Below are 13,021 nucleotides of genomic sequence, written 5' to 3'. Positions count from 1 at the left end.
AAGGCCATCATCCAGAAAGGCTGGGTGGGGATCCACCTTCTGGACCAACCTGCCTGCAAAGTCAAGTAGCATCACTGGCTAGGAATGCTCTTTAAGGAGAGATGTGGTGAAAAAACACATAGATCTTTTTATCTCTCAAGCCTTGAAATCACTGCAATCTTAGATCTTCACTACTGTAATGCATATTTATTTGTTCTTGAAGAATGGTCAAAGCTTGCAGCCCGGCCAAAATATGGCAGGTCTCTCCATGCTATGGCAAATCTGCTAAGAACATACTGTATTAGGGCTTCAAGCCCTCTACTGGCTTCCCTGTAAGCTGCTTGTTTTAACTGCCTGTGATATACATTCCTCAGAGAAGCACTTCCGGCAGTACAACCTTTGTGACCATAAAGGTGCGCTAAGTGCATACAATGCACACGTGCACTGTGTTCAAAAGGCCAGAATGTAAGAGCGATTTCTAGCGATGCACCACAGTGACCCTTTGCTTTGGAAGATTGCCAATGCCTGATTATTGGCTAAGCAGTCACACTGGCTGGCAGCAGCATACACTATTTGGGATAGCATTTAAAACCAGTCAGTTAAATGTACTTTTTAGTTTTCAGTATTACCTACTGGGACAGCCAAGGTAAGGCAGAACCAATAAGAAAAATGTAGTGTGTATCTTAAGATCATTTAAAGAGATCTGTACCAGAATGACGAATCAGTCGTGCCAAGTCATAGCGCTTCTTCTTATCAGCAACCATGCAAGGGAGATCTTCCTTTTCTCCAACACACGCATATTTGGTCTGCCAGGTAAAGAAATATGAGCAGTCCGTTTCGCCTGCAAACTCTGGCTGTCCTTTGCCATCATCGACTTCAATATGTTCATAAAAATACAAGAAGGTTAAGCACGGATTAAAAGGATAAGCAAGGACAGGGAAAATATAAAAATACAGAAGACCAATTATTTAAAGCATTTACATTCTAGCTTCCATTACAACATTCTCAAGGTGGCTTATAACATATGAATTAACACAGATTTATAGCCACCGACAATTCTGGAGCAGCTAAAAGCCACCCTAAAAAACCATTAGAGGTCTAAGACAAAGACTATTCAGCCTGGCATCTAAAAGATGCCAGATCTGATGCCAGGAAAGCTGATGAGGGTCCACAGCAGAAGTGCCATCATCAACCTGGTGCCCACCCATCTCATCATCAAAAGTGGTGAGCCCAGAGAGGGGCCTTAACACTGTTCTTCATAACTGAGCAAGTTCATGCGCGAGTAGGCAGTCCTTCAAATACCATCGCCTGAAGAGTTTTAATCCTCATCTAAGAGTGCTGGGTACAGAACTGTCTTTTGATACAAGCTGGAAGAACCTGAATTCTACAGAATTTAAGATTGTGCTATTATTTATTACATTTCTATACCACCCACCAAAATTCTCTATATGAAGTCTGATGGGTAAGAATGGACCAGATCAAGGGCCTCTCTAGTCCAGCATTCCATATTCCAGCCTTCTCTAACCTGGTGCCCTCCAAATGTTTTGGGCTACAGCTCCCAGCATTCCTGGCCATTGGCCATGCTAGCCGGGACTGATGGGAGTTGAAGTCCAAAACGTCTGGAAGGGACCAGGTGGGGGAAGGCTGCTGTAGCCAGTAATGGCCAAGCTGAGGGTGCTGGGAAGCTCAGGAGCAGGGCACAGAGACAAAGCCATCCCCCATTGCCTCCAACATATAGCCTCCAAACATGAAGGTTCTATTGCTTTTTTGCGGCTAACACCCAGTTCTGTGCCTTCCCTCCATGAATCTGTCCTATACCTTAGTTGCATTTATATAAGCTACACTGAAGGAAAAACTTCAATGCTTTCCAATGGAGCGTAACACCATTAATAATAGCAGCTGAATCAGACTTCAACACAGCAAAACGTCTTCCTCTACCCACACAAGCAGTGTTATCTAGTATCTAGAGAGCCAGTGTAGTGTAATGGTTAAAGTGTTGGAGGTTCTAGTCCCCACACTGCCATGAAACTCACTGGGTGACTTTGGGCCAGTCACTGACTTTCAGCCTAACCTACCTCACTGGGTTGTTGTGAGGACAAGCTGGAGAACAGAAGGATAATGTATGCCGCCTTGGATTTCTTGGAGGAAAGGCGGGATATAAATGTAACAAACAAATAGATAAGTATCTACACCAGTACGTAACTTTGGGTCTTAAAAAAATCAGATCCAAAGCAAAGCAAACACACTGCTCAAAGCAATCCATAGACGCTAGACAACTAGGTTGTTCATCACCTGCTGTTTGATTGCATTCGAAGTTTATGACAGTCATTCGCTGGAAACCAGAGCTACAAGCATCTCCTCCAGGATAGGTTAGAATGAGGTCCCCATCAGCATACCTGATTTCAAAGCCACAAGGATAACGTTGATTAGATATAATCATCTGATATAAGGAAGAGAGAACTTACCAGTGGCCCACGGTAAATGGAAACCAAATAAAAATGGCTTATATCAGATGAACAACTCGGACTTAAACAGCCACAGAGATTTCTACCTAGAAGCATTAGCTATCCATTTTAGCTCAAATTTTAGGAATCTGTCTAAACATTTTACATGCATATTCATTAGAATTGTCATGCACCAAGTTCTCTAACTTGTGCACTGCTTCTCGAACTTGTCATGTTCAGACTAGGTTAACAGTACAGCTCCATCGAAACAATATTCTCAGACAGGCAAATGGGACAGTATATCTTCTGGAGTAGCTTGCCTTAGGATGGTAATCTAATGGATCCATATACTCTCCTTCTTGATATCGATTTCTTTGTGCTCTAGCTTTGTATTCTTAGATAGAAGATTTTCAGCCACTGAAATCACCACCACTAGTAAATTACATGAACATCAGTGCAATCCTATACATGTCTACTCAGAAGCAAGTGCCACTGAGCTCAATGGGAATTCCTTTCGTGCAAGCGTGTATAGGATCACAGTCCAAAGGATACATGCTAGAAAAAGCACTATTTCTCATTATACGGTATTTATTCTCTGTAGGTTCATGATTGCCAATTGTGCAGTTTTGCTATATACATACACACACACACACACACACACATAAATATGCATCTGCATGCATGTAGAGGCAATACTACAGTTTACTTTGAAAAGCAGGCAGCACAGCTTAGGTATTATCCCTGGCCCAGCCCCCAAAACCTACATTCAAGGCCAAGTGTCTGAACATATGGACCTGCAGAATAATCATCTACCACTTTTGTTCCTACCCTGAGGCATTGCTTCCAGAGAATATATGTTTTGTTTATAAAGTACACTCAGAAAACCCACATGGAATTTCATTTCTCAGATCAGGTTAAAGCACCACCAATTTGCTGGTTCTTAATTTACTAAAAAATACCCCTGCTTAATGTAGAAACCATTCCTCCCCTCATTTAGCTTCAATTAAGTCTATCTTGCTTGAGACAGTTTACTGTTACCACATATTTTGGATTAATTAAGGGCTCAGCTAGCATATCCTCAATTCTCTGCTTGGGCCTTTACTTAATTTATTTTGCAATTAAGAAACAGGGACTCTGGGGGATGAACAAACAAATTGAAAGCCTCAAGGCAAGAACATAAAGGGAGAAATATTATGGTCAGTGTTTAGAGCAAAAGTGACCAAGTAACAAAACATGCTTTTTTTACAACTGTCAGTGACATGAAGTTGACTACAGCTTTCAGTGTCATGAAAATACCTTCATTCAGAAGTACAACCAAATACATTTGCTCAAAGATCACATCTGCCTAATTAGTTTTTTTTCTTCTAAAACTTTTAAGTATGACAATCAGGGAGCAGAGCCAATGTCTCGCAGGATTGTCCTTCACATGTAACTTGGCAATTCCCTCAAGTCCCTACACTGCATAAGCAAGATTTCATTTTTAACAGATATTGCTTAGAAAATAGCTTCAGAGAACTGAATACTCACCTGAGGGTTTGATTGACAAACCTTCCTGCCACTTTATGCTGACTATTTTCAGGTTTGACTTGGCAGGATGAAACATATTCATCATTGCAGGCACCTTTAGTTGTTTTCCCACATACGTTCAGGTAATAGTAATACTCTTCATTGTGTTTAGCAACATAAGGTGACACAGACCCTAAAGAAAGGGAGACTAAGACTGAAGCACTTATTTGATAAAAGTATTTAGGCAACTGTACAGACTGAAATAAGCATTTACAGCAGTAACACTTGCATAATCAGCTTATTCCACTGTTATGACCTGCTTGTGTGACAGTTCACGTACCACCCCCACATGGTTGCATCAGTTCAGCTCCTTTCATCGGCCACTTCAAAAGCCTGTGCAAACACACCCTTAAAGATTCAGCGGCAGTATGGCTTATGCCAGGGTGGGCAGAAGGTAGATCTCCAGATGTTTTGGAACTCCCAGAAGCCCCTGCCACCATGGCCAACAATCAGGAAGTCCAAAACATCTGGAGATCTGTCCATCCAACTAAGCCACACATTTTAATTATGCAAACAAATATTGCAACTCTGGATTCCTTCATAAACAGCAGCTTTCTTCTTTCTCTCATCCTCAAATTTAAACTGAAAGCCTCTATAAGAACTCGCTAGTTGCTCTTTCAATGTCTGCTATGCAGTATTCTGATTTTTAAGAAGCCCCAATTCTAAGGGGATTAAAGCTTAATGCAGGCATGTGGTACAGTCCACACAGGACTGTGTGATCCCTAGAAGTCATGTGGGGGGAAAGCACTTTCCCCCCATTTTGAGTCTTTCTGCACACACAACATGAATACATCAATGAGAAGGCTTTAACACAGCTATCACCTTGATAGGTTCATTTTCTTACCCAGGGAGCTTTATAGACAGGAACACGTTTAAAAGAGACAATTGTAGAAGTGGTACAATGCCATGCAAGACTATACCACCTATCTTCACTAATGTTGGAGTTGCCTCTTCCTCTGCTGTAGCTAACAACTTATTTGCACAAATGTCCTTGTTCCATCTTTAAGAGAAGGAGGATGCTTACCTGGAGTTTGTGTGAGGGCTGTCAAATTCACATAAATACCATGCTGTTCATTAGTCAGAACACAGCTGCTACTCTCTAAGTAGTCCCTTTGACAGGCAGATTCTGTGACCCATTCAATCTCATACCGGCAGTTGCTCTGAGCAGTAAGTCTGGGCTGTGTGTCCTGATGTAAAACAAAAGTATAAAATAAAAGTGCTTAATAAAATTAAAGGCACAGCCCCATAATTCATAGGTAAGATGCAAGTCTTAGGAAACAGAATTAGGAAACAGTAACACATACACTTGTTTCATACAAACAACAACAACGTGCAACAAGATTGACCAGTGTCATACATTCTATCAAAATTCTAAGGGGGCTAGGTGCACCTTTATGGCACATGCTTAAGTATGGATCCTGAACTCCCCAGGTGGTGCAACACATACGAACAACTTGTGTTGAGTGCAGTACATACAAACACACACTCATTTTGTTTCTATAATAACCATTTAGTCTATATAACTGCTGGCTTTCACTGCATTCACTTGTATTTGCGGGTTTGCAGTTTGGGAACTGAACAGGGCCAGTTCACAATGATCGAAAGGAGGGGCAGGAAACCTTTTAAGGCCTTTGGGCACATCTGACATTTTGAAAAAGTGTCCCAGGCATCATCACCATAAGTTGCTGTGGGAGGTAAAATGTTAGGGGTGCTTCCTTTCTGGATATATTTTTTTTTTTTACTTTTCTTGCCACTCCCATCCCAAGCCCTTTCCGTCACCCCTATTCAAATCAATACAGTGAAAAATCTCTCCATAGGCTTTAACAGAGCAGGAAAAAGTGTGCCCTACCAAAAGATGGCTGGGGGACAGAAACCCACCCACCACCAACGACCCTACTGCCCTAAGGGTTACCCTTCCTTCAAGCAATTTTTTGGCAGGACATCCTTTTCCCCAGCTCTATGGAAGTCAATTGAGCAATTGCGCTCCATGAACTTTAACAGAGGTAAGAAAAAGCGTGGCGATCGCAGGCTCACTCAAGGGTATTGCTGGGCTCCAGTACACCCATGGGAGTTGCGCTGCCAACCCAATTTAAACCATAGTTTAAAATTATGAACAAGTCATGACAAGAGAGATGGAGAGGGAAGGCTTGTGCTTTCACTTGAGAACTGCAGCTTCCTGTCATGTACAAACCTGGGCCACTGTGGTTTATTCTAAGCAATGTTTATTTTGCTTATATGTTAGTTAGTTAACAAGTATTAATTGTTGCAAGACAAATTGTTTTACTGAACTGATATAAGCTGCTTTGAGTGTCTTATTTGAGACAGAATGTGAGGGGTATAAATCTCAAGCAGAACACAATACAGGATCAAGCCATGGTTGGATATCCTTATTTGTTTTAACTACTTTGTCTTACAGCCATCCAGTTACCCAAGTCTGTATAAGCTGCTTTGTCTAAGCCATGGTATAGATTCTCATTGGAGCTGGGCCATAGTATCCTTAATGTTTTAACTGAAGTGGCAGGGCCAGCCCCACTATTAAACAGTGACATTAGGCAGCTGATTTTGTGTGTCCTGAAAGGGAAGCAGTTCAATTTATTATTGTATTTTTACTGCCAGGGAGGTGAAGACACACTGGCATTTTCTGTCTCAAATGCCAAAATAATATGACCATCTTCAGATAATGTGAACTGATTGATTTGGGGGAGTGGCACACATTTGCCTCAGGCTGCAAAATATCTTGGGAAGTGGAAATATGCTAGTTTATTTTAGGGATAAGGACTTGATCCATCAGTTTTTCCATCAAAGAGACTCTACCTCTCTTCTCCTTCCCTGTGGGCACACAAAAGTAATAGTTACTGCCGGATCATGGTCATCACAGAAGTCTGGCCTCTTGTTTTGATTGTCAAACTTTGTTTCATACCTCAGGGAAAGCCTGAAAGACAAAGCCACATAATATATGTGAAAAACTAGCAGTTCAAGATGGATGACTCACACAGAGTATAACAGCAGAATGGAATTGAATACAGCCACTTCTGTCGTATTTTCAAATAATTTTAGTTTAGGTGGTCACTAGCATATTAGTTTGATACTGATCTACCATTTGTAACAAATACGGGGAGGGTGGGTAAGAGAATTAGATTTTTAGACTGCCCTTTGGCATATAATTCCCATGGCAGTGTAATGTCAAAAAGTAGAATCGCAACACACCAGCATAAAAATAATATGATAAAAGCATAAAAACAGTAGCCATAAACCCAATAAAATCCAGGAAAACTCAAACGTAACTAAAAATATTTATACAAACATGTTGATCATCTTCTTAGGCATTATCTTCCCCTTAGGTAGAAGGAATAAAAATTTAAATTTAAATTGCAAAAAAAGATTCTAGGCCGTTCTTATAGTGATTTTTAACTGTGCCCTACAAATGTTAACATGTTTGGGCTAAATTAATTCCAGAACAGTAAATTAAAGAAAGTTCATGAAACAGAACTCTCAAGCCACCAATATTCCCAATGGCTGCACAAAATTTGAGGACTAAACCATACTTGACTATTATGTGCCTTTGATGCCACTTACTCAATACTAGCATTCACATGCTAATCCCTTAAAAATATCGCAACGATTTCAGGCATACCTGTCTTTATCAAGCTTTTTGAGTGGTTCTTTAGGATGCCCCAGGTCAAATGCATCACCGCCTTTCAACAGGCACGCTGCACTGTCATCAGGACAATTCTTGGCTTTACCAGATGACTTCCCTGCTAATACAATGTCAGATATTACTCCAACATCATATTTTACATTTATAGGAGAAATAAGACCGAAGGGCACAATCCTATGCATGTCTAGACAGAAAAAGTCCTATAAATCCCAGCATCCCCCAGCCAGCATGGGACATGCATAAGATTGTGTCCCAACATGCATCGGATTGCACCCTTAGTATAGTACTCCCCCCACCCAGTTATGTCTTACTGTCAGAGAAACGAAACTTTCTACTCCCATAAATGATCTGTTAAAGGTCAAACAAAATTTATTCTCTTTGGATAATACTGTCAGATCAACTGAAAGGATGCAAAAATATGAAAGCTTTTGAGATCTCTTCATCAGGCAAGATGTTAGAAAAAGGCTGATTTGATGTTGAAGTCAGGAAGTCCGCATCACACCAGCCTTTCCCCACTATTCCTATTCCCACCCCCACCTGTTATTTTGTAAGATCTTGCCTGATGAAGAGATCTGGAGATCTCAAAAGCTTCCACATTTGTGACCTTTGAGTTGACCAAATAAAGTAGGGGTCCCCAACTTTTTTGGACCTGTGGGCACATTTGGGAATTTGAGACCATGCTGTGGGCACCCCCATAAAATGCCTAATCAGTGGATTGCCACTTTGGCATCTGCCTGTCATGTCTATGGATGTCTTACTCAGCAAAAATGTTTGTTTCGTGTCTACTGGACACAGCAACATCTTTTTAATAAGGGACTGTCTAATTTGGTTAATTGTTGGCAGTGGAATACAGTAATGCTTGTTTGAAATATATGTTTTGGCAAAGTCCAGTAGTTGCTTGGGGTGGGGGGATGTTATCACACAGATAAATTTTGTACTGGAACAGTCTTTAATATTCACTGATGTGCATGCTCTTTTAAATTATTTACCTGCTTCATGGAAATTAACAAATGGTCAGTGTAAATGGATTCTCTGCACCCTTTTGACAGCTAAGACTGACATTACAACATCGTAAGGATAAACACTCACCTCCTATAATGCTATGAATTGAGGACATTACAATGCTATCAATATTTGAACGGGTGGCATATAGATAGCACTTTCAAATGGATATTTATTTGGGTATTTGGCCTGCTTTTGTTGAAGCCTATGTATAATTGCTAGAATGCATTTCACACAAATCCATGTACATATACTAAAAACACAATTTTAAAAAAAATTGGGTGCCCGTGGGCACCATGTAGTAGACCTCTTCGCAGGCGCCGTGTTGTGGACTCCTGGAATAAAGGTATTACCCTAATAGGAATATTTGTCATATGTCTGTAAACCACCTAGAGAAGACATTATTCTGTAAGGCAGTCTAAAAACCCTTTAAGTAAAAGTTTAGACAAATCTTGAGTCCAGATATATTAACCCTATCAGGTGTTATACTTAAGGAAGATTTTGACTCCCAAGCTATAATTGATAACTTGGACAAATGGGTCAGCTGGTTCCAAAAAAATGGGTTGATCTATGGATCAGCTATCAATTAATATTAGAATACAATCAGGGTCAAACTCTTTTATTTCAATATATTCAAGTGGGCTGGTTTGCACAACCGAACAGCCACCATGGCTTATTTAAGCTACGGTGGTGGTGGCACGTACAGGTGACCATACTGAAATTCAATGCCCAGCTACAGCTGGTCATGTCATGCAAACCCAGGCAACGGGGGCTGTACGATGGTTAAAAAACCCTCACAGAACCCAACAACCCTCTTACCACCCCTGCCGCCTGTGTTTGCACAACATGACAATATTGCTTCAAAAATGTAACTGGGGCCATGGAAAAGCAATATTATAATTATGATGAATGATGTATTATCTACTGGATCCTCTTTCCTTAATGTTGCTGTTGCTTTTCAGTCTAAATAATTCATCACACTGTTCCATTTATATAATTGAGGTGATAGCCAGTTTGGAATATATATCCCAAATGCAAGCCTCAAGTGGTAAAGGAGTTGCTCATTTCAGACAAAAGAATATCAGGTAAAACAGCATTTTAGTGGATCCGAGTCATTAGATGTTGCAACTACTTGATACCAGAATTGTTCAAGAATCAACCATTCTTGTTCATACAGAATGCCACAAGGCTTACTGCCAGAAAAATTTTGGCCATGCCTGGCTCCTTTGTTAGCAAAGTTTCAAAATGGTTGGTGAATTGGCACAAGGCCAATACCATTAGCAAGACACTTGAAACAACTGCCTGGGGACTCACTTCTGACTAGAAAACTCAGTACCCCAGCTGCCACCTTCTGCTCATAAATACAGGCTAAAGGCCTCCAAGTAGCAGGCTCGAAGCCTTTTATGAGAGTTGGGAGAAGGAGCTGAAAAACCAATGGAAAGAAGCACTGCAATTATGAGGAACGAGGGAGGGGGGAAGCACAAGCAGAGAAGATTTTAAAAATGACAATATGGAGTATCTTGGATGGAATGGAGCTGGGGGGAGAAAGGAAGTTTCTGTGCTTATGGCTCTAAAGCATATACTTCATGCCTGGACAATCTTTTACCTCAGGAGGAAAACATTCTTCAACCTGGTTAACAAACATATACCAGTTCTCAGGAGGGCTCCTTTCAAGACCACACACACACACACACAAATCAATTAACACCCCCCCCCCCCCAGAAAGCAGGCTGAACTATGGTATATTTCATTTACACTGAGGTTCAGACCTATGTTTCTACAGATATTGATGTATAGCTCCACATCCTCATCTGAGTCCTCTACCAAGTAGCCTCCAGAAGTCAAAATCAATGGGTTCAAATCACGTTTCTTCCAGTCTTCATCAAATACATAGCAGGGCACCTAAAAATTTAAACATATTGGTGATATAAAGATATTACACTACCTCAAAGACATTACAGGACGTAATTTTGTTTGCCAAATAGATATAGGCACTCCAGGCCAGCAACACAGATCGGCCAATGCTCATCTGGCCCTGCTGAAATGGCTGGATTGAGTTTATGGGTGCTACTGAGAATGGGCACTCATTCAAAGCTACTAGGTATTGTACACAGCTAGAGCCAGGTTGAAGGCAGAATGTTGTCACCAACACCTCCTCGTATTGGTCAGATCACTACCTGGTGACGTTGGACTTCTCGGTTCCACAACCCCTCCGCAGGGGTGGAGGACCTATTAAAATGGTCCGCCCCAGGCGTCTTATGGATCCAAATGGATTCCTGAACGCACCTGAGGATTCTCTGGAGCATGCAAACGGCCACTTGGTTGAGACCCTGGGGGGTGGGTGGAATGCTGCAATCACTGGGGCACTAGATTGGGTGGCTCCGAAACGCCCTGTCCCCCTGAACAGGGTTTGAACTGCACCATGGTTCAATCCATGGTTACGAGCTCTGAAACAGGAGGTGAGACGGCTAGAGCGCCGGTGGCGGAAGTCCCGCTCCAAAGACGATCGGACACGGGCTAGAGCTGCATCTTCAGCCTATCACGTGGCGATGAAGGCAGCAAAAAAGGAATACTACGCTGCCTCTATCGCGTCCGCAGAGTGCTGACCCAGGAGGCTGTTCCAAGTGGTCTGGAGCCTGGTTGGTCCAGTTGCTCCAGAACCGCTGGAGCATTCTAAGGCCTCCTGTGAGGCCTTGGCAAGGCACTTCGCGGATAAAATTGATTGGATCAGAAGTGTTATTCCATGCGCCGTAGATACAGTTAGCGAGTGAGAGGCGGTCTGTGGCAAACCAGTTTTGTGGGATCGGTTCCAGCTTCTTCCTTCTGATGAAGTGGACAAGGTGCTTTCATTTGTAAAGCCGACCACCTGCTTACTTGATCCTTGCCCATCTTGGCTCATTATGAGCTGCAGAGAGGCTGGGTGAGGGGGTCAGGGTGGTGGTGAACGCCTCCCTTGAGGAGGGAGTGATGCCATCAGCCCTCAAGGAGGCAGTGATAAAACCACTCTTAAAAAAGCCCTCCTTGGATCCCCAAGTTTTGAACAACTTTCGACCAGTCTCAAATCTGCCTTTTTTGGGCAAGATCATTGAGTGGGTGGTGGCGATGCAGTTGAAAGCACACTTGGAAGAAGCCGATTATCTAGATCCATTTCAATCAGGCTTCAGGCCTGGGCATGGGACAGAAACAGCCTTGGTTGCTTTGGTGGATGATATGAGGAGGGCTTTGGATAGGGGTGAATGCTCCTTCCTTATTCTCCTCGACCTCTCGGTGGCTTTTGATACTGTTGACCACAGTATCCTCCTGGACCGCCTGGAGAGGATGGGCATTGGAGACACTGTATTACGGTGGTTCTGGTCCTTCCTCTCTGGCAGGCACCAGAGGGTAGCACTGGGAGAGGAGGTGTCGGACCCGTGGCCACTCACGTGTGGGGTACCACAAGGTTGCATCCTCTCCCCGATGCTATTTAACATCTATGTGAAGCCGCTGGGGGCTATCATCAGGAGGTTTGGGGTGCAGTGCCATCAATATGCGGATGACACACAGCTCTACCTCTCGTTCAAATCTTTACTAGGGTTGGCTGTAGAATTCCTCTCTAAATGTCTTGAGACGGTGAGTGGCTGGATAGGGAGGAATAAGCTGAAGCTGAACCCTGACAAGACTGAGGTACATTTGGTGGGAGACAAGAGTAGGTTGGGGGGTGTTGACCTGGTGTTGAATGGGGTATGGCTACCCTTGAAAGACCAGGTCCGCAGCCTGGGGGTCATTTTAGACTCCCAACTGTCCGTGGAGGCTCAGGTGTCAGCCGTGAGCAGGATAGCGTTGTATCAACTCCATCTGATACGACGGCTGCGCCCCTACCTTCCCGACCATCTGCTCCCATCGGTAGTACATGCCCTGGTCTCCTCTTGTCAGACTACTGTAATGCGCTCTACATGGGGTTGTCCTTGAAGATGGTTCGGAAGCTGCAGCTGGTACAGAATGCGGCAGTTCGCCTTAAAGGCAGCCACCAGCATGATCACATCACTCCGGTGCTGAAGGAGTTGCACTGGCTACCAGTTGTTTTCTGGGCCAAATTCAAAGTGTTGGTTTTGACCTTTAAAACCCTATACGATTCTGGCCCAGCCTATCTCAAGGAGCGCCTCCAGCAACACCAGACAGGCCGCTCAACAAGATCAGCCTCGGATGGCCTTCTCTCTGTCCCATCAGCCAGGACAGCTAAGCTGGTGAGGACGAGGAAGAGGGCCTTTTCTGTGGTGGCCCCCACTCTGTGGAACTCCTTCCCTAATGAACTCCGCCATGCCCCCTCTTTAATGAGCCGCCACACACTGAAAACTTGATTATTCAGGCAGGCATTTGGGGTGGGTTAGGGTAT

The 13,021-nt window shown here is 43.1% G+C and overlaps 1 protein-coding gene across 3 annotated transcripts in view; it reads right to left on the bottom strand.

Annotated features, from left to right (window-relative positions):
• Window positions 1–13,021, bottom strand: part of IGF2R (insulin like growth factor 2 receptor) — a 99,903-nt gene that overhangs the window by 60,002 nt on the left and 26,880 nt on the right. For 2 of the 3 annotated variants that reach the window (XM_084827953.1, XM_084827952.1), the window contains exons 5-11: window positions 10,419–10,551; window positions 7,624–7,744; window positions 6,804–6,921; window positions 5,014–5,176; window positions 3,951–4,122; window positions 2,272–2,375; window positions 689–853 (exon numbers count right to left, since the gene is read on the bottom strand). In XM_084827953.1, coding sequence (XP_084684079.1) covers window positions 689–853; window positions 2,272–2,375; window positions 3,951–4,122; window positions 5,014–5,176; window positions 6,804–6,921; window positions 7,624–7,744; window positions 10,419–10,551 — 976 coding nt within the window. Of the gene's footprint in view, window positions 1–688; window positions 854–2,271; window positions 2,376–3,950; window positions 4,123–5,013; window positions 5,177–6,803; window positions 6,922–7,623; window positions 7,748–10,418; window positions 10,552–13,021 lie in introns of all 3 variants that reach the window. The other variant, XM_084827951.1, reaches the window with a different exon arrangement.

The sequence above is a fragment of the Heloderma suspectum genome, chromosome 1 (genome assembly GCF_057233095.1).
Source record: "Heloderma suspectum isolate Gila_16-S chromosome 1, 16-S_ref, whole genome shotgun sequence".
In the NCBI taxonomy this organism is placed as follows: Eukaryota; Metazoa; Chordata; class Lepidosauria; order Squamata; family Helodermatidae; genus Heloderma; species Heloderma suspectum.
Note: the sequence above shows the minus strand (reverse complement) of the source record. Positions and strands in the feature narration are given on the sequence as shown.